The 19,990-nt window shown below is 40.6% G+C and overlaps 1 protein-coding gene across 1 annotated transcript; it reads left to right on the top strand.

The window, feature by feature from the left end:
• The first annotated feature begins 1,722 nt into the window (after nucleotides 1-1,722).
• Nucleotides 1,723-19,325, top strand: ubxn4 (UBX domain protein 4). The gene is made up of 13 exons (XM_080457103.1): nucleotides 1,723-1,987; nucleotides 4,799-4,898; nucleotides 5,995-6,023; nucleotides 6,500-6,618; nucleotides 7,031-7,220; nucleotides 9,590-9,722; nucleotides 10,029-10,083; nucleotides 10,529-10,693; nucleotides 11,539-11,666; nucleotides 12,184-12,286; nucleotides 13,345-13,476; nucleotides 16,518-16,735; nucleotides 18,515-19,325. The coding sequence occupies exons 1-13, from the start codon at nucleotides 1,906-1,908 to the stop codon at nucleotides 18,651-18,653; spliced, it is 1,593 nt and encodes a 530-aa protein (XP_080313229.1). The 5' UTR covers nucleotides 1,723-1,905; the 3' UTR covers nucleotides 18,654-19,325.
• The last annotated feature ends 665 nt before the right edge of the window (nucleotides 19,326-19,990 follow it).

Genomic DNA, 19,990 nt, shown 5'->3' with positions numbered 1-19,990 from the left:
GCATAATTGGGCTTGTTTCTAAAGTTGCTTAATTGGGCTTGTTTCTAAAGTTGCTTAATAGAGCATCGCAGTTCCCGCCCCTTCCGGGTGCCACTTCAAAAAACTCAATGCATTTTTCCCATTGACATTTCCAAAAATATTTATATAAATTAATTTAAGCCTCGAATCAAGATATCCAGGGTCCTGGTGAATCATGACCATAAAACGTTTGATTCTGTGAAAAAACTTTTTTGAAAACGGCAAAACAGAGGGTATTTATTAAATATAGTATATCATATCATTAAATATAAAATAAAATAAATCACAGAAAAAAAAGTTTTATGGTCATGATTCACCAGGACCCTGGATGGCTTGATTCGAGGCTTAAAGGGGTAGTTCACCCCCCAAATAACTTTTTTTCTATTGATTACCCCATGGAGCCTTGAATGCATTTGCATTTGCATTGCAGAGACACAAATGCATTTGTGTCTCCTACCGGAATCAATGGGGACACATTTATTATAATCAAATTATTGGCTTAGGAATGTGACAAAAACCAAAAAATATCTATGAATTCAAGGCTCCAGATGGTCAGTAATCAATAGAAAAAAAGTTATTTTGGGGGTGAACTACCCCTTTAAATTAATTGATATAAATATTTTTGGAAATGTCAATGGGAAAAATGCATTGAGTTTTTCCTTCCGGCACCAGGAAAAACCAGGAAGTGGGCGGGAACTGCGATGCTCTATAGAGCGTCGCAGTTCCCGCCCACTTCCTGTTTTTTTTGGTGCCGGAAGAAAAAACTCAATGCATTTTTCCATTGACATTTCCAAAAATATTTATATCTATTAATTTAAGCCTCGAATCAAGCCATCATGACATGACATGAATCATGACCATAAACGTTTGATTCTGTGATTTTTTTTTGTTGAAAACAGCAAAACAAAGGGTATTTATTAAATATAGTATATCATATAATTAAATATAAAATAAAAAAAAATTACAGAAAAAAACGTTTTATGGTCATGATTCATGTCATCTCGTGATGGCTTGATTCGAGGCTTAAATTAATAGATATAAATATTTTTGGAAATGTCAATGGAAAAATGCATTGAGTTTTTTCTTCCGGCACCAAAAAAAACAGGAAGTGGGCGGGAACTGCGACGCTCTATTGGGCTTGTTTCTAAAGTTGCATAATTGGACTTGTTTCTAGTGTAAATAAATATTTAAGCCTGTTCTAATCATGTATACTTTACTTTACTTGAAAATCTTTTCCAAATATTAAATCTTTTAACATTTTGGAAAACATAGCCAATTTAACACTCAGGTGCCCACTCTTCCTCGGTGCCCATTCTTCCCTTAGTGCCCACTCTTCCTTACTCTTCCTTAGTGCCCACTCTTCCTTACTCCTCCTTAGTGCCCACTCTTCCTTACTCTTCCTTAGTGCCCACTCTTCCTTACTCTTCCTTAGTGCCCACTCTTCCTTACTCTTCCTTAGTGCCCACTCTTCCTTACTCCTCCTTAGTGCCCACTCTTCCTTACTCTTCCTTAGTGCCCACTCTTCCTTACTCTTCCTTAGTGCCCACTCTTCCTTACTCTTCCTTAATGCCCACTCTTCCTTACTCTTCCTCAGTGCCCACTCTTCCTCAATGCCCACTTTTCCTCAGTGCCCACTCTTCCTCGGTGCCCTCTTCCTCAGTGCCCACTCCTCCTTGGTGCTCACCTACATCCTGTTACCGTGGGCTTGTTTTCATAGACGTAGCTGCTTATTTCTCTCGCAAATTAAACCTGGCAACCCTCAGCACCAGGGCCAGTAGGACCAACAACAAGCTGACTTCACCAGTCTTAAGGATATCGATGTGACTGGTCAACAACAACAACAACAACAACATCTTTACACCAGACAACAGCCTTTCCACCATTAAGATGCGTTGGTTTGACGGCTCCATCCCTGCTGCCATCGCCTCCGCCAAGCAGCAGACCTTCATCTTCGTCGTTGTTATAACAGGTATTCTATCTATGTCTGTGTAGGTTAGCTAGCTAGCTAGCTGAATTAGCTGTGTCAACTAGCCCTGGTCCAGAGCGTTAGTGAGTTCTCTCTAACGCTCTACCAGGCGCGCTGCTCTGCTCATGGACCCAACATTACACTGTCTCCGTCTTTAGTCAAAATAAACTAAACTATTTCGCTACTCACCGAAACAAAGACTGAAAGTCCATTCTCCAGGGTGGGAAGCCTCTCAGCACCCAACCTTCTCTGTATAATGCACTTTTTGTTCAGTAAATAAAATATGTCCGCGAGACGGAAATTATTTTATTTGCTCCACTGCGCCCCCTACAGATCTGGTCAGTATAAATGACCATTGATCAGATCTGTAGAGGGCGCAGTGGACTAAATAAAACATGTTTCTATCCTTTGCAATCATTTCTTTTCAGGCCAAAAAGTGTATTATACAGAGAAGGTGGGGACCCGAGACATTCCCCACCGTAGAGAATAGAGTTTCAACAACACAAAACAGCATTTGTTTTGGTGAGTAGCGAAATAGTTTTGTTTATTTCTTACTAAAGACAGACCTCGCGCGACAGTGACGTTTTCGGTCTATGAGCAGAGCAGCGCGCCTGGCAGAGCGTCAGAGAGAACTCACTAACGCTCTGGACCAGAGCTAATTATCAGCTAGCTAGCCAACCTAACGCTAGTTAATGAAGTTAGCTGCTACTAGCCATTTAGCTAATTCCAGGGTGAGACAGGTAACGTCATTGTAACACAAACATACAGGGGGACATTACACCTGTCAGGTAAACGTAAACATTACAGTATAACATTATTATGGGCTTGGTGTAGTTGTCTGTCATGTAAACACAGCTGTGTGTGTATGTGTGTGTTTACACTGCTGTCAAAGCTAATGTTAGCCAATGTCAACGTTACCCGGACACTGGTTACCTATCAAACTGTGTGTATGATGATTCATGATTACGCTGTTTCGGCGAAATTCTGTGGAGAAAGCATAGACCTGTGGTTCTCAAATTTTTTCATGTCAAGGACCCTCAAATTGATATATATTTGTCCACGGACCCCCATCTGAAAATATTTTGAGCCAGGGACCCCCAGAAGAGAAGATTAAGTGTTGCAAATGCAAAATGTTCAAAAATAGCAGATCTATAAGCTCGCAGCGCAGCACGAAGTGACGCGCTGTGAGCTTGTATATCTGAGATTTTTGAATAGTCAACTTATATAATGGATATAGTGGTTAACTACTTTGCCTGGGGAACGGCCTGGGGGTCCCCGGACCCCACTTTGAGAACTAATGGCATAGACAGTAGGGAGAGCATGATTCAGATGTTGTGAATGGCGATGTGTTAAATGTTTACCAATTCGTCTACAAAAATACTTTTGTATTTTGTATGAGTTTGTAGATTTGCAAACATTGTTTAAATCTTGAAAATGTGTGCAGATCTTTGAATATATATATTTCTAAAGCCAACATTTGTAACTCAAATCTTTGCTTCTGGGGGTCCCTGGAACAAAATATTTGACAAATGTTTGGTTTAAAAAATATATATTGAAAGATATATATGTATACTTTTGGACATATTTCAATTTCAATTAAAACTTAATTCTAGACACACAGGGGGCCCATAAAGTATATACAAAGAAATATCACAAATAAATAACAAGACATAAAAAAACATAAAATCATAAATAGAGGCTGACTCTCCAGGGTTTACGCAGCCTGGACGAGTACCGTAGACAGCTCTTCCCAGGATTTACTATATCCTCAATAATACTGTTCCGGGACTCATCCAGGCGAGACATGAATCCATACATACAGTAGATCTTAAGAGAGCCTCACAAGTGTGGATTCCACATGTTACAAACAGGTGACTGGCACTATGCCATCTAGGGACCTTAAGTAGAATCCTCAGGGCATCATTGGAGGCCACTTTAAGCCTCCGCATGCTTACCTTTCTTGTATGTGCACTACAGGAAAGCTGTATGCATGGGAGTGCAGAATGCTTTAAAAACTGCACACTTGACAGGATTTGAACACCTGCGAAGCAGCATATTAACATGGGCATAAAGTATGCAGCACTGCCTAGAGATATCTTTATCATCATGGAGATTGTCAGTAAAAATGTGGCCAAGGTACTTGATTTCCTGGCACACAGATAGACAGCTGTCACATAGGTGAAAGGCTTGAAAGGCCAATTTCTTGACATGACACTACTCTTTTTTGCATTATAAATTATGTCTCAAAATCATAATTTGAGCATACTTTCAATAGCTGCTGTAACCCTCCACTTTATGAACTTAGAACGACCAGGTCATCAGCGTACTGGTGATTGATGATAGAGTTACCTTTAAGACAGCCCGTATTGCACTTATTTAATTCAATGGATATACTGTACATGTACACAGTTAACAGTCAGTAATAATGTTAAGCAAGAGCCCTTTCTATTTTGTTTACCTGACAAACATCACGTAGCATCCACGTTCCCCTGTTGCGTAAATGCAAAACTGCGACCTCTGGAGGCAAGGTATTTCACAGGACACTAATTTCACTGCAACACCTGTTTCACCGAAGATTACAAGGATGTAGTAGTTCACACTTTGAAATTCTGCACCGATTTCAGTAATGTCAGTGTGGTTGCCAACATAATGCAGTGTCTGTCACCCCGTTGATCTGATTATAAAACAAGGTGTCATCACCCTAACTGTAGAGATGATCACCATTGACATCATGATCACATAGTGGAGGCAGTGGGGCATGATGATGATGATGACTATAAGTGACTCATCACTAAACGTTCTCTCCCTCTGAAGGTGACGATGAGCAGTCTGCACAGCTCATGTCCAGCTGGGAGGACGACACGGTCCATGAAGCTGCACAGACCTGTGTGGCCATCAAAGTGGACGCCAAGAGGTAATGTGTAGCAGTGGTTTCCCAATCCGGGGGTCCCCAGATGATTAGCTTAATGTGCAAGATTGTCTTCTCACTCAACAGTAAACAAACCAACATACGGTGCAGTATGTGTATGTTGATAGGGTAACTGCACATTTCTTAAGGTACAATTTAATGACTTTTAAGAACTTTTAATTCCAAATTGGCAAATACCGCTATTGCGTAAGAAAGAGGCAAACATTGCTCACAACGCCTCTCAGTGCGGCTATTTTCACAATATTTATCTGTGGAACCGAGTCTAACTAAATGTAATGTCTACAATTCCAAGTGCTTGTCAGGGTGGGGGGTCCCCAGTTCTTCAAATATGATTATTTTTGGGGGTCACGGCCTGAAAGGTTTGGGAACCCTTGATGTGTAGTATGTTTGATACACTTATTTGTTTTAGCTCTTGCTCATTTGATTTTCCTATTTGTCTCATCTGTTTAAGAAAGTACATGTAGGCAGCTGATATATTGCACTTTTACCTTTAGGTATACTCTTAGTTGCTTGTTTTAGAAGAGAATGCACTTAAGACTTCTGGTGATTAGTAGTTTTCTTGCCTACCTATGTTGAATGATGCACTTATTGTAAGTCGCTTTGGATAAAAGCGTCTGCTAAATTACTGTAATGTAATGTGAAAGGTCACAACATTTTAGCCTTTTATATGCTGTATGACTCTTGACTTAAAACTGTAATATCACCCCAGTTGAATAGCTCAAATTAAATCACATAATATGAAAGTACAGTACACTAACTGCGGAATCGTTAGCCACAGTATGACACTAAAACCTATTTGGATAGACTTTTGTAATCCAAAGCAGTACTGTATTTAATTGCGGTGTCAACTTCTGCATCTTAATTATCAGCCTCGATCTAATAACATAATTAAATCTTACTGGTGAAGTGTTGGTGGAGGTATTTGTTCTCTCATATCAATTTCTAGCTTCCGCGACAACTATTAGGCATAACATGGGAAGATTGAAACTTTCGCATGGTTTTTAATGTTTGACACAGTCACTTTGGATGTGTGCATTAAGATAATGTATTGACCTTGTGATGTTCTCATGTTTCCTTACAGTGATACGTGTGCGCAGTTCTCCCAGATCTGTATCCTTTTCCATGAACTCCATTTGTCCATGTGCACTAAATGTTGTTATGTGGCAAAGGCCCCAGAAGATGCTGTGAAGATTTATGACCGAATAAAATACAAATCTCTCAAGAATATCTGTATAAAGACGTATTAGATTGTTTTCCTGTTGGATGATATTGAATACAAAGTGCTCATGTTGATCCTCCTTATCTGCTGTTTGGACTGTAGGTAGACTCTCACACGTGTCCATGTGTAACGGCCGGGATTCAAACCCAGGCCTCCCGCGTGGAAAGCCAACATCTTAACCACTACTAGATATTAGGCTAGGATCAGGCAGAGGCTCTGAGACACTATTGCTACACATGGTCTGCAGCAAATGTTACTTTTTCAAACTGTAATTGTCTCCGCCACGCCGTAAGGTATGGCCAAGACTATGTTTTGTTTAAATGTGAGTTTTTGGTGGGTTTGTGCCTTAACTTCCCCCCGTGTGAAGACCCGGTGGTCTGCATACCGTCCAGCTTTTTCATCGGAGAGAATGGTATTCCCCTTGAGGTCATTGCTGGCAGCGTGTCTGCAGAGGAACTCACAAACAGACTGGACAAAGTCAAACAGGTAGGAGGGGGGAATAGGGCTGCTATCAGTTATTTTCTTGGTGATTATTTTATCGATGACTTTTTCAGTTGGGATCCCACAATGCTATTGTGGGCTTGCATTTGTACATTTTTTTTGCTATTGTATTTTTAAAAATTTAAACATTTAAGAAAGAAAAAACCCACATTAAAAAATATATATAACCTATTAAATCGATTAGTTTGATTAGTTTGATTAACTGATGTACCTTAGGTGGGATTCAAACATCCAGTTATGGGGAGACAGCTACTGTTGAACGAGATTACCTGAACACTGAGATGACCAAACGGATGACAGGGCATTTAAGACGTCTTAAGTGGTTTTGCTATGCATCCGTTCCTATATCACGTTGTACTCTCTGCTCACACTACACCTGTGTCTCTTGTCTTGACAGTTGCACTCTCAGCAGATGCATGGAGGGGGAGCAGAGTTAGCAGAGCCAGAAGTTCCAATGGAGGCCAGTCCGTCTGTCAGCACACCCACAGAACCAGCCCCGGCCCCAACAGAGCCCATTTCTGCTCCCATGGAGCCCACCGCCGAAGAACCAGTGGAAGACACAGAGCCTGCTCCAGCCACATCTAAAGGTCAGTCACTGTAGAGATGGGCCATTGAAAGGATTTGATGGACTCTGATTCCATTATCCATTGAATCTGCATATCGATCCAATTCTTGTCATTTACTTTTTGATAAATTGTTAGGTGGAAAAAGAGTACATACTATACATGGCATTAGTTTTATGTCTTAAAGCTGCACTTTGTAACTTTCCTCTTCTACGCCGGATTTGAACACGGTTTCCTGCGCAAGGGCTGCCATTTTTACCATTGAGCTAATGAAGCCTGCCTCCTTGATCAGGTGGTAAATCATGAATAAGAAATGAATCTTGACCCTCAGGTCAGGTCAAAATGTTAACAAAAGAAAAGAGTCCGCACACCGTCTTAATGCTCCCGGCAATTTTATGAATAGAGCGGTCAAAATGTTGTCAGATCCTGTGCCTTGGTGAGACATGACCTTTGACACGATCTAAATGTCTCAATAGAAGAGCAGGGAGACAAAATACAACCACCCCAATTGTATATAAGTTATATTGTATTTGTAATAACATACTCTACCATACAGATTGGACAAAACTACATAATTCATAAAAAAGATACATAGTGCCGTCACGCTACGGCCCAGGCCCACTTTAAACTATGTTGAATAAAAACTTAACTTACTGGAAAGAACATGCAGTAAACCACAAAAATGTAGTAATAGAAGAACAAAGAAAAACATACTATGTCAAAGTTCAATCACAATTTAGTTTTTTTTTAAGGTTGTGCTTGAACTAGTAGCTGCAGCCTGACTGATCTGTCTAAAATGGGAGAATATCCTTTTTTTTTTTTGGTTTTCCTATTTAAAGACAATTTGTCAGTTAGCACTTATTTGTTAAAATAAGTGTTAAACAGCTCTATATATTGAGATAGCAATCATTGCTATAGAGTGCTTCTTCAGTAACAGGACTCTCCCTGTATCTCCAGCTCTAGTAATACACTTTGAGGCTGTGGATACCAATTGTATTCAATCAGGAGAACACATACAGCATAAGCAAGTGAAATTAGAAGTGATGAATAAAAACAATGGGCAGACAAAATTTGAACTGGAACACTAACGTTTTTACGCTAGATTTGACCTGAGGTAACAATGCGATTTTACCAGCTTGATTTTAATTAATGTTGTAACGACAGTATAGTTCTTGCACCTAATTATTTGTGTGGTTGCCTATGGCAACTTTGGCAAGTACAGGGCAGGCCAGACTGTTCGGTTCGGTCATTTTATCTTTTGTAATGAAAGTGTGTCTTTGGCACGTTCCAGCGCTTTCTCTGGCTGTGTGTTAAAATTCTCTGAAGATGCATTTTATCAAGTTTTATAACTGGGATGGCTCGTTTGGGAAAAATCATTGCGAATCATTGCGAGAGGCAGCGCTACTCTGTGAACACGCTGTAGATCTACAAGTTCACTGTGAGTGTTTTCAAAGATTTCCACCCTGGAAGGAGGTTACACTTTGTTACGTTTTCGGTCCCGATAACGCCGTTGCCATCTAAACGGACGGCACATCTGATATTTTATTTTGCTGTTTTCTCTAGAGACCGAGTGAAGCTACAATCACTCTGAGTTCTTGTTAAGTTCTCCCACTCAGCTGACAGAGTAGAGCAGCTGTTGAAGCAGTCTTATGCTGTGTTTCAGTTTCTAGTCTAGAAATAAACCAATTTAGAGTTAATGTCACTGCAGTTGTGTGCACCTTGTGGTGAGGGTCGGGAGAGAGCTATCTCATATTGATGCCTGATGACGTCGGTGAGGAGCTCTGTTTGGGTACGAGCAGGAGACACACAGACGGATATCGTCTCTGTCGGGTGGAAACCTCATATGTCCAAAACTGTTACTTTTCAGGATTCAAATTTTAAAAAAGCAGCAGATCGACAAGCTCAAAAGCGCCGCGTTTTGAGCTTGCAGATCTGCTACTTTTGATACTTTTGTGTGACGCTGTAGTATGATCAAGTAGGGGGCGTTAATTTATGAAAAAAACGTACACACATAGATAGAGATTTGTGGATTTTTTTAAACGTTTTTTTTTTATTTCCGAGTTTGTGATGTCCATCGCTAAGCGAAATCGTTGGTCTCGGAGCTAAGTGATTCACAGACAATTTGGTACCGGGTCTATATGGGAACTGGTTCTCTTCCATCCGTTAGTCGCTGGGGAACACAGAAATGTGTGTAAATAATGTTTCTCTCATCCAGTTTCTTTAAGAGACGGTAAAGGCAAACCCCAGCAAAGTGTGGGAAGGCACAATGGAGAAAATAACTGTTTTCTAATCTTTGGTTTGTTGTTTTATACAAATAGCTCTGTTGAAAAGTTTAGTCATTTTATTTGTGCAAAATATGTTTGCAGGGATTCTAAATATTCTATTCTCTGCAGAATCCCTGACCAGGCCAGTAGATGAAGGTAGCAGTTCAGGAGCGGCGACCCCAGGTGAGGACAGGAGTGCTTCATCAGATGACACGTCCAACAGCTCTCAGCCTGAGGAAAACGTGGAGGCCAAGGTGGAAAGGTAGGGGCACACACACACACACCATATCATTTGGCCAGGTAAACATGACTCTTTTATTGGATATAATCCTCTATTGTCCTAAATCAACTCTTTTTTGTTTTACTTTGTGTACCTGCTTGCTCAGGGTGGGACAATGTCTGTCTCATGTAAAGTGTCTTGAGACAACTTGTTGTGATTTGACACTTTGATAAAATGTAATTGAATTGACAAGGTGGAAGACTCCTAAAATGATCTAGCGTGCTCATTTTCACACTCTGAATAGGTTATGGGACACATATCAAACATTCTCTATACCACTGTGTTCAGGTTAACAAAGACACTGGAGGACAGACGAGAGCAGAAGAAGAAAGGAGAGGAAGAGGTGAGGAAGGTTCTCTTTGCACTTCAGATTCAAGTGTCTGTTAAGTGGCTTTCACTGGTTTGTCATCAAGTCTCTCCTCCTGAAATTCAACACTCCACTCAAGTAGAAATAACAACTATCAACTATATGCCATGTATTAAGTGATTAATTCATCCGCCACTGCCAGCGGTTTTACCTTATTTTGTGTCTTTTTAAGGAGCCACTGATCTTTTTTTTCAACCCGGATGTAAACAAACAATGTCTCCGTGTTAAGAAGAGTCTCTCTGCTTTCCACCGGAACAAAAACATTGTTCGATCGTCCGTTCTGTTGTTATCCGCTCATTTTCACCAAAAACGCAGTCTGGGAGAAGAAATCCGAGATAGATGTGTTTTTATAAAAATGATAACATTGTAGTGGACGGGGTGAAAATGGTCTCTGCCTTTGTGTGTGTCTGATGTGATTCAGGAGCAGATCAAGAGGGAGATGGAGCGGAGGAAGGTGGGGAAGGACATGGTGGACTACAAGAAGAAACAGGAGGACGACAAGACCAAGCGGCTGATGGACGAGAGGAACCGGGAGAAGGCTGAGGAGAAGGCCGCCAGGGATCGGGTTAAACAGCAGATCGCTTTGGTAAAATATAACCACACCACCTTCTGACTAGAGTAGCATGAGATGAGATGATTTAGACTAGAATACGACATCCACATAATGGCTGCCAAACTCAAGTTTAGTGTTTACTCTCATTGTTGATAACAGATTGAGGCTGAGAAATTCCAAGTCACAAATTGAACTGAAGTAGCGCCCTCTTGTGTGCAAGGATGACACAGTGAGATATGCTAAAGCAGTGGTTCTCAACCAGTGGTCCGGGGACCACCAGTGGTCCTTGAGGGGGTACCAGGGGGTCCCCAGCAAAAGTAGTTAACATAGCGTCACAATCATTTTAACCACTTAGCTTTGGCTATTCAAAAATAGCAGATATACAAGCTCATAGCGCGGCACCGAGTGCCGTGCTATGAGCTTGTAGATCTGCTATTTTTGAAAAATCATGAAAATGTGTGCATATCTTTTATTATTATATATTTTTTAAAGCGAACATTTTAACTCAAATCTTTGCTTCTGGGGGTCCCTGGCACAACATTTTCAGATGGGGGTCCGCGGCCAAATGCATATAAATGTAGGGGTCCTTGGCATGAAAAAGGTTGAAAACCACTGTGCTAAAGGTTTTGACACTATAAGGTCTCAGAGGCACTTCCCCGTCGGGCAAGTACAGGTCATGTTCCACTTGCCCAAAGGTCATGCCACCTTGCCCGAAAAGCAAATCGTCCATTATGAAATGATGGGTAAAATTTGCGCTTGTAGAACAAATGAATGTTTAATCCAATCGATCCAATCGGCCGCCCCCATGCTGTTAAGCTGATGATGTAATAACATGCTAGGTGGCTGATACAGGCTTTCAACTTCCCCTTCCCTTGCAGGACCGCGCCGACAGAGCCGTTCGCTATGCCAAGAACCAGGAGGAGCTGGAGGCTACCAGGCAGGCCACACTACAGGCCAAGCAGGCCGAAATGGAGGCCAGGAAGGAGGCCATGGTCAGGGAGAGGAGGTATGAGAGACCTGGAGAGACGTGCTGGTAGTCAAGACAGTAATGCAAATCATTGTTGGGAATGTAATGGGAAAAATCATTGCGAATGATCTGTGAACACGCTGTAGATCTACAAGTTCAAATCATCCTTTCTTCATATTCTAACCCCAACCCTTTTGTGTTTTTTTTCGTAAATGAATGCCCTACTTGATCACACTACAGCGTCACACAAAAGCATTTGAGCTTGTAGATCTGATACTTTTGAATCCTGAAAAGTAACAGTTTTGGACATATGAGGTTTCCACCTGACAAAGACAATATTGTTTGTACATATATTCAAATAACACACCTGTATCTATATTTTGTTGCATTGTGATTGTTTGTTTAAGGCTGAGTGGCCCATATTCTGTCCAAAAGAATGCTGTCTCAATATTGCCTTTCCACCACAACAAATGAACATTCTGGTGGAGGCACTGATTACATTCAGAGTTCATTAAAATGCTGTCATAATGAATTGTGTGTTTGTTTGTGCCCACAGTACCATAGCGAGGATACAGTTTCGGCTCCCAGACGGCTCTTCCTTCTCCAACCAGTTTCCCTCAGAGAGCAGACTACAGGAGGCCAGGCAGTTTGCTGTTCAGGTAGAACAAAGTGATTTTGAAGAATATGGCATAAGGGCACGGTCATTCTAAAAAACGGAGTAGCTTGCTTCTGTCCCAATAACCAGTGACATACCTGTCACTCACTTGCACGACCCTCCCCTTAGCCCGCAGTTTCTCAATCGCAAGTACCATGTCTCTTCCTGGGTCTTGGGACGGTCCGCCTTCGACTCACCCGATTGGACAGAGGGGGAAAAGCGGCATCTGTCTCGAGCATTTATCTGCTTCAAATAGACAAGGCGTATAGAACGCATAAACGCAAGGTGTGCGCGACACACGGAAAGATGCGCAAGACTATCAAACCACGCCATTCCCATTGAAAAGCATTGGCAGAATCCACCCTCATAGGTAGAATTGAAGTTTCTTATTCACGGTGGCAGTTAAATATTTAAAATCTAAAAGAATGTCTGTTGTCTCTTCCAACAGAGAGGTAATTGCAACAATTGTGCACCGTCTGCTTCAACCAGTGTTAATTTTGACAGCAGATTTTGATGTAGTTTTAGTCAGTCTTTTGAATACAATTATTTTAGTTTTAGTCATATTTTAGTCTAGTCTTAGATCTACAAGATCTACAAGCTATATATAGTAGATCTGCTATTCTTGAATAGCCAAAGACATCTAAAATTACACGGATGCTTTCCCGGTTTTAATTGGATTTTAATCAATCTGTATGATTGATTAAAATAAGTTCTGGATTGCAGTTTGAACTTCATTGATGAAACTAAAGCTCAGTGTTTTGCTTTGTGAATTTAAACGGCAGTGATTAGTAATGAAGTTAACTTGTGCGTTTGGGGAGCAGAATAGACAAATGATGGCGTCTTATGAGATTTTGACATTGTGTTTACAGTGGGAATCATGAACCACAGATCTATTTCCCTCTCACCATGTTTGTTTAACAACCAACGGGTGTAAATATCTGTCTCCATCATACAATATTTTGTATGTATTTTTGTGTCCGGGGTAGCTCAGTCTGTAGAACGCTCGCCAGTTTTTTTTTCTTCCCTGCAAGCCTCTGAATGTGACTTTTGTCCCTCTTCCAGGAAGTCGGGAACCGCTACGGTAACTTCTCCCTGGCCACCATGTTCCCCCGGAGGGAGTTCACGGGCGAGGACCTGAACAAGACCCTGCTGGAGCTGGAGCTGGCCCCCAGTGCCTCCATAGTGCTGCTGCCTGTGAGTAATGGAGAAACGCCCCCCCCACCCCTCCCCCTGCTTTCAACCCATTCAATCCGGGAACGCATCAGCTATAGCCTGTAACCATTATTTTATACTTTGGCTGTTCAAAAATAGCAGATATAAAAGCTCATAGCGCGGCACTCGGTGCCGTGCTATGAGCTTTTATATTATATTAGCTTTTATATTAGCTTGTAGATCTGCTATTTATCAAAGAATCTTCAACATTTGTGCAAATCTTTCAATACATATATTTTTTTTAAACAACATTTTTAACTCAAATGTTTGCTTCTGGGGGTCCCTGAAACAACATACTGATGGATGAAATTATATGTATTTGGCTGCTGTATTCTGGGACCCCCAGAAGCAAAGATTTGAGTTAAAAATGTTAAAACTTAAATAGCAGATCTACATATGTGCTTTTTTAATAGCCAAAGTATAAAATAATGGTTATAGCTAAAAATCTAAAATTACACAGATGCGTTCCCGGATTGAATGGGATAAAAGACCATATTGATATATTTTGTTGCCGTCGGGCAGAAACCTCTAATCTCCATCTTTTAACTTTTTGAGTTTTTTCGTAAATGAACACCCTGCTTCATCATACTACAGTCAGGGTCCCCACGGTCATGAAATTCCTGGAAATATTTTGAAATAGAAATTTAAAAAATCCAGTACTGGAAAAGGTTTGGAATTGATCTAAGGTCCTGGAATTTATCAAGGGTCCTGGAAAAAATATTTGGCTATGCATTGTTTTTGGCTATTGATTTTGTTAACACAAAACATTTTCATAAACATGTATAACATTACACGAAATATGTAACATAAGTAGTTTTTCGCCGAACGGGCTGTGTGATGGCAGCCTAATGTATGTCTCAATTGTGTTGCCCTAATTTTGCACGAAATTTTGAATGGAATTGTACCATTCTATGCTTTATTTTTGCTACACTGCCTATCATTGGGCATTGTACATAGGAGTAAGAGACACATTATTGCGCTGAATGATTGTTATATAGGCCTGGAAATTGGGCTAAATATTCTGGAAAAGTTTTGGAAAAGTTTTGGAAATTCATTGCTAAAAATGTGTGGGGACCCTGTACAGTGTCACACAAAAGCATTGAAAGTAGCAGATCCACAAGCTCGAAACGTTTGAGCTTGTGGATCTGCCACAATTGCTATTTTACAATTTAAACCCTGAAAACTGTTTTGGACATATGAGGTTTCCACAGAGACAATTTGCATGTTTAGCCCATTGACTACAAGTCAAGTATATTTTACTTTACTGCTGCCAATTTCACAACTCGTACATCGTAATGTGTTGGGAACAGGAGTAGAAGACTAGTAGCATTGGGTCAGCACCAGGCTTGTTTATTTAGCAGCCTATCATGTAAACGTCGACCATATCAAGCCAGGTCTCACGGCACTAACATATTTTGATCCATAACAAGATATCAAGAACATACCTCCATGCATTTACTCTGCCCGCCAACCAGCGGTGTAATGGTGATTTATTTTTTACTGGCAGGACGCACGGCACACACACACACACCGCATTTTATTTGACCTTAAATTAGGAAACACGTATTTTTAAACTAATACTAATTCAAGGAATGCCATGAATTATAGAGCTGAAACTAAAAGTTTGCTTTGAACAAGTATCTTTCTCTTCTTCGACGGTGGCTGAGGCATTGCTGCATGCAGATAGGATACTGGCAGCAGCAGCTAAATGGTAAATGGTAAATGGTAAATGCTGCATTTATATAGCGCTTTTATCCAAAGCGCTGTACATAGATTGTGCATTACATTCACCCATTCACACACATGGATGTTTTAGCGTGCACGTGCGTGCAAAAAAATTACGTCCTACTCCGTGTGGCCTCTATGACACCACTGCCGCCAACATACCACTGGGTAATATTGGAAGTGATGTCAGGTATATTGTACACACTGAGAAACCGCAAAACAAAAGGAAGCAGTGCACCACCTAGTGGTACCAACTGGCATTGCATATGCCTACTGACTGTTACAACTGTAATTGTCTAGAGTTTTTCTCTTTCATGCGTTTTAGCATTTTTACCGGCCTTCCAGTAAACCATTTGGTTTTCATTCATTTTGTACGGTATGAACTTCACACTCTTGATTGAGATGGGCAATCCCAATCACAGAATACTTGATGATACTTACAGAATACTTGATGATACTTGATTTGAATACTCTAGCAGAAAATATAAAGCATTGTTTTATGATCGGGAATTCAAATGTCTATGATATAATTATTCTGAATACAATACATGGTGGTACGCTTTGGAGAATGTTCAGAAGTAAATGTATAGTATATTATTTCAATCAGTCAATAGACAATTTTTTTGATCATAAAATTTGTGCAAATCTTTGAATATATATATAAAGCGAACATTTTTAACTCAAATCTTTGCTTCTGGGGATTCTACAAATGTCTTCTAAATTAAAAAAAACTGATGTTGCGATAATCAGCGGTTCTCAAACTTTTTCATGTCAAGGACGACCCAAAATGATATGTATATGGCCGCGGACCCCCATCTCAAAATATTTTGTTCCAGGGACCCCCCAGAAGTAAATATCTGTAAAATATGTTTGCTTGAAAAAGTATATATATTCAAAGATGTGCAAACATTTTCAAGATTTTTCAAAAATAGCAGATCTACAAGCTCATAGCGCGGCTCCGAGTATGTCTGTATATCTGCTATTTTTTAATAGCCAAAGTATAAAATAATGGTTTAAAGGGATACTTCACTTTCACATAAAATAAACATTAAAAAAATATATTTTAAAAAAATTAAAGAAGTTATGGCAAAATAAAGGCCCCCTCACACATTAGTAGGACACTCTAATGCGTGAGGGGGCCATGAATTTTCCATTACTTTTTTCATTTATTTTTAATATATTTTTTAAATGTTTATTTTATGTGAAAGTGAAGTATCCCTTTAAGCGGTTACACAGATGCGTTCCCGGTCTTAAAGGGTCAATCCCTCTGAAAGCCTTCTTTTTATTTCACCCTGCAGCAGACGGGCCGACCCAACAACACGGTGATCCAGTCCACCGGATCAGGAGGTGGGTTCTGGGCCCTGCTGGGCCACATCCTGTACCCCCTGCTGGCCGTGTGGAGGTTCCTCAGTGGGTTCCTGTTCGCCAGCCCCCCGCCTCCCCCGGCAGGCCCCCAGCGGCCCAACGCTCACCCCAGGCCCGGCTCATCGACAGCCAGCTCTGAAGAACCACAGAGGTAAAGGTGGACCTCTGCCGTTGGCATGACTTGTGCCACAGACGTTTGTGGATTGTAAAAGATGCTCACATATACACAGTGTGTACTTTACTTTAGTGGAGTATTTCCAATTTTCAATACTTTTACTTTTACTTTCTTTTTAGATTTAGCTTTTTATTACTAAACCGCATTGACCACTTAACTCATTCAGTGCCATGCTTATTTATGGCAGTTTGGCTCTGAGTGACACAGCCAAAATTCATTGTAAAAAAAAGTGCTTAGGAGCCGAGATACAGCCTTTTTCAGTAAGAAGTTAAACAAGAAGTGAATGGAGCAGCAAATCTTCAAATCATCATATCTTGTTTGTTTTTTTTGTTTTGTTTTTCATGACGTCTTAGACGTCACGTGGCGCTCAGGGCGCTCAGGCCATGACGTCTTAGACGTCATGTGGCACTGAATGATTAAGGCCTATATATATATATATATATATATATATATATATATATCCAAAAGACCAGTTGTGTTGGAGTCCTCAAATGTGTTTCTGGGTGGGGAGGAACTTGAACTTGTCCCAGAGTTCAAGTACCTCGGAGTCATACTAGACTCAACCCTAACTTTTAAAAAACATGTGAAGAAAGTCACAAATACGATTAAATTCAACCTTCAAAATTTTAAACAAATTAGACCCTTCCTGACAGTTGGAGCTGCCAGATCGTATCTTCACTGTATGATCCTATCACACATTGAGTACTGTTTTACAAACTGGTCTTGCACAGGCGTGACGATCCTAAAACCCATCGAACAGCTCTACAAAAGTGCACTCAAGGTGTTTGACAGGAAGCCTCACTCTTATCATCATTGTAACATACTCAGGAGGCTCAATTTTTTTAGCTTCGACAATTTCAAAAAGTTCAAACAGGTTGGGGTCATATACAAGACCTTACATGGTCTGTGCCCGCCCCCCCTAAGGGAATTCATTAAAAGGAAGCCTGAAAGAGGAATCAGTACCAGAGCAACCACTCGAGGAGATTGTGAAGCGCCGCACCGGCAAACAACCTTCGGTCAAAATGTCCTCTCAGTACAGGGTTGTGTAGCATGGAATGGCCTTCCTCTACATATAAGGGATTGTGCTACATTTCTATCTTTTAAATTCAATGTGAAAAGATGGTTGCTTGAAAACCAAAGCTGCAACCATTTGTGATCATATTTTAGGTTTTTTTAGGCTATGTGATGTAATGTAATTGTATTTCACCGTTTGTCTGTTTTCTGATGTTATTGTTTTTATGTTTTTATGTTTTGTGTGAGGACTGCGGATGAAAATTAGCATCTTTGCTAAATCCGGTGTATTTACGTTCATGTGACGTTCATTAATATGCTCTGTCCTGTCTAAATAAACAAATAAAGTAATATATATATATATACATATATATATATATATATATATATTTTTTGTTATTATTTGAATATAGCCGATTTACAAGCTCACAAGGTGTCGCATCGCGACGCGTTGTTAGCTTGTTGATCTGCTATTTTCAAAAGATTTCTATACATTTTGAAAACTTGAAATGGGACATTTCTGCATAATGAGTACTTTTACTTTTGGTACTTTAAGTACATTTTGATGCCAATACTTTTGTACTTTGTTAGTAAAAGTCCTATATTCATTAAAAATGTACTTGAGTAAGAGTATTTCTACATTTCTACATGCAGTATTGATATGATGTCAACAGGTGTGTTAACATTCTAATTATTCCGTGTCCCTTCCTTCCTGCCCCCTTTCCCACCTTTTTCTTTGCTCAGAGAAACCCTCCGCAAGCGCACTCTGGAGAACCGGCCAGACGACTTCAAGAAAGACGGCAAAATCTACCGGTTACGCACACAGGAGGACAGCGAGGACGAGAACAACACTTGGAACGGCAACTCCACCCAGCAGATGTAGTAGTAGTGGTAGCAATGAAAGCTGTCTTTCTACCCCTGCTCCCCTACCCCACCCTTACCCAGCGTTGAGTTTGAGTGTGCGGCAGCATAACAAAGAGTTGTGCTGTTTTTATAGGGCTATTGTTTTCTCTCTCTCTCTCTCTCTCTCTCTTGTCCAAGGCCTGTGCTCCTGCTCCTCCCTTGCATGGGTAAAATAATAGTACAAAAAAAAAGTAATAATACAATGAGCTTTGAACTGAGATTCTGTCTCTTAGACGGCAGCCAGGGGTTGCTGCTGGCTGAATGTGTTCGATAAAAGGATGATGTTGGGAGTTTCAGTGGCAGCCAGTTCATCCAGATTATTATATTTAACATTGGAAAGAAGATTTTTGTGTTTTATTTAATATAGCAGTAACCCCAGATGTATGAAATAAAAAAATTTAAAAAACGCTCTTTAATGAAAACTTATGTGAGGGATCTTCTGGCAGAAGGAGGGGCCAGTCTGTTTAACTGTTTGTTTTCTAGCTAAGGAGTTGGCCCACCCTCCTGGCGACCGGCCATGTTGGCAGTGGAATGTTTCTACTACTGTAGTTGAGAATGGGCGACCACTGTACTGCTCTCATTAATTAATGATGAGAATTAAAGCGACCTGTTTTTTCAATAAACTTTTGACTTGTGTCAAACTTTGACAGTGGTGCATGCATGGATTGTTTTCTGTTCAGTTGAGTGATTGACAGAACAAACCTTTTTTCCATCGATTAATCACCCCATGGAGATTTGAATTAATGGATGTTTTTTGTCGCATTCCTAAGCCAATCATTTTGATGACCAGCGGACCCGTAGGCAGCGGTTCCGGCAGGAGACACAAAGGAGACTCTTTGTGTCTCCTACCGGAACCGCTGCCGGTCATCAAATTATTGGTTTAGGAATGAGACAAAAACATATCCATGAATTCAAGTCTCCATGGGGGGGGATAAACCGATAAAAAGAAGGCATTTTGGGGGTGAACTATCCCTTTAACCCAGTAAGACCTCAGGCCGTTTTCTTCAAATACCTTCTAAATCCTATCGGTTTTCTGTAAAATATATATTCATATATATATATATTGCTATAAGGCCCGGATTGGCCGTCGGGAGGACCGGGACTATTCCCGGTGGCCTGCCTCCTTAGTGGCCTGCCTGTCTCTCAAAAATCATCAGGTCAGGCCAGCCAGCCACAGCCAGCGCAGCGCTTAAGTGCTGCAGAAAAAAAAAAAAAATCTCCTAAACTCAGGCCAGGCCAGTCAGGCCTGTTGTGTGACTGTCACAGATGGTACATTTTTCAAGTGAAATTGCTGTAACTTAACTGTAAAGGCCCCCC

This window comes from Gymnoscopelus braueri (assembly GCF_963280865.1).
Source record: "Gymnoscopelus braueri genome assembly, chromosome: 18".
In the NCBI taxonomy this organism is placed as follows: Eukaryota; Metazoa; Chordata; class Actinopteri; order Myctophiformes; family Myctophidae; genus Gymnoscopelus; species Gymnoscopelus braueri.
This window is presented reverse-complemented; position numbering and strand designations above follow the sequence as displayed.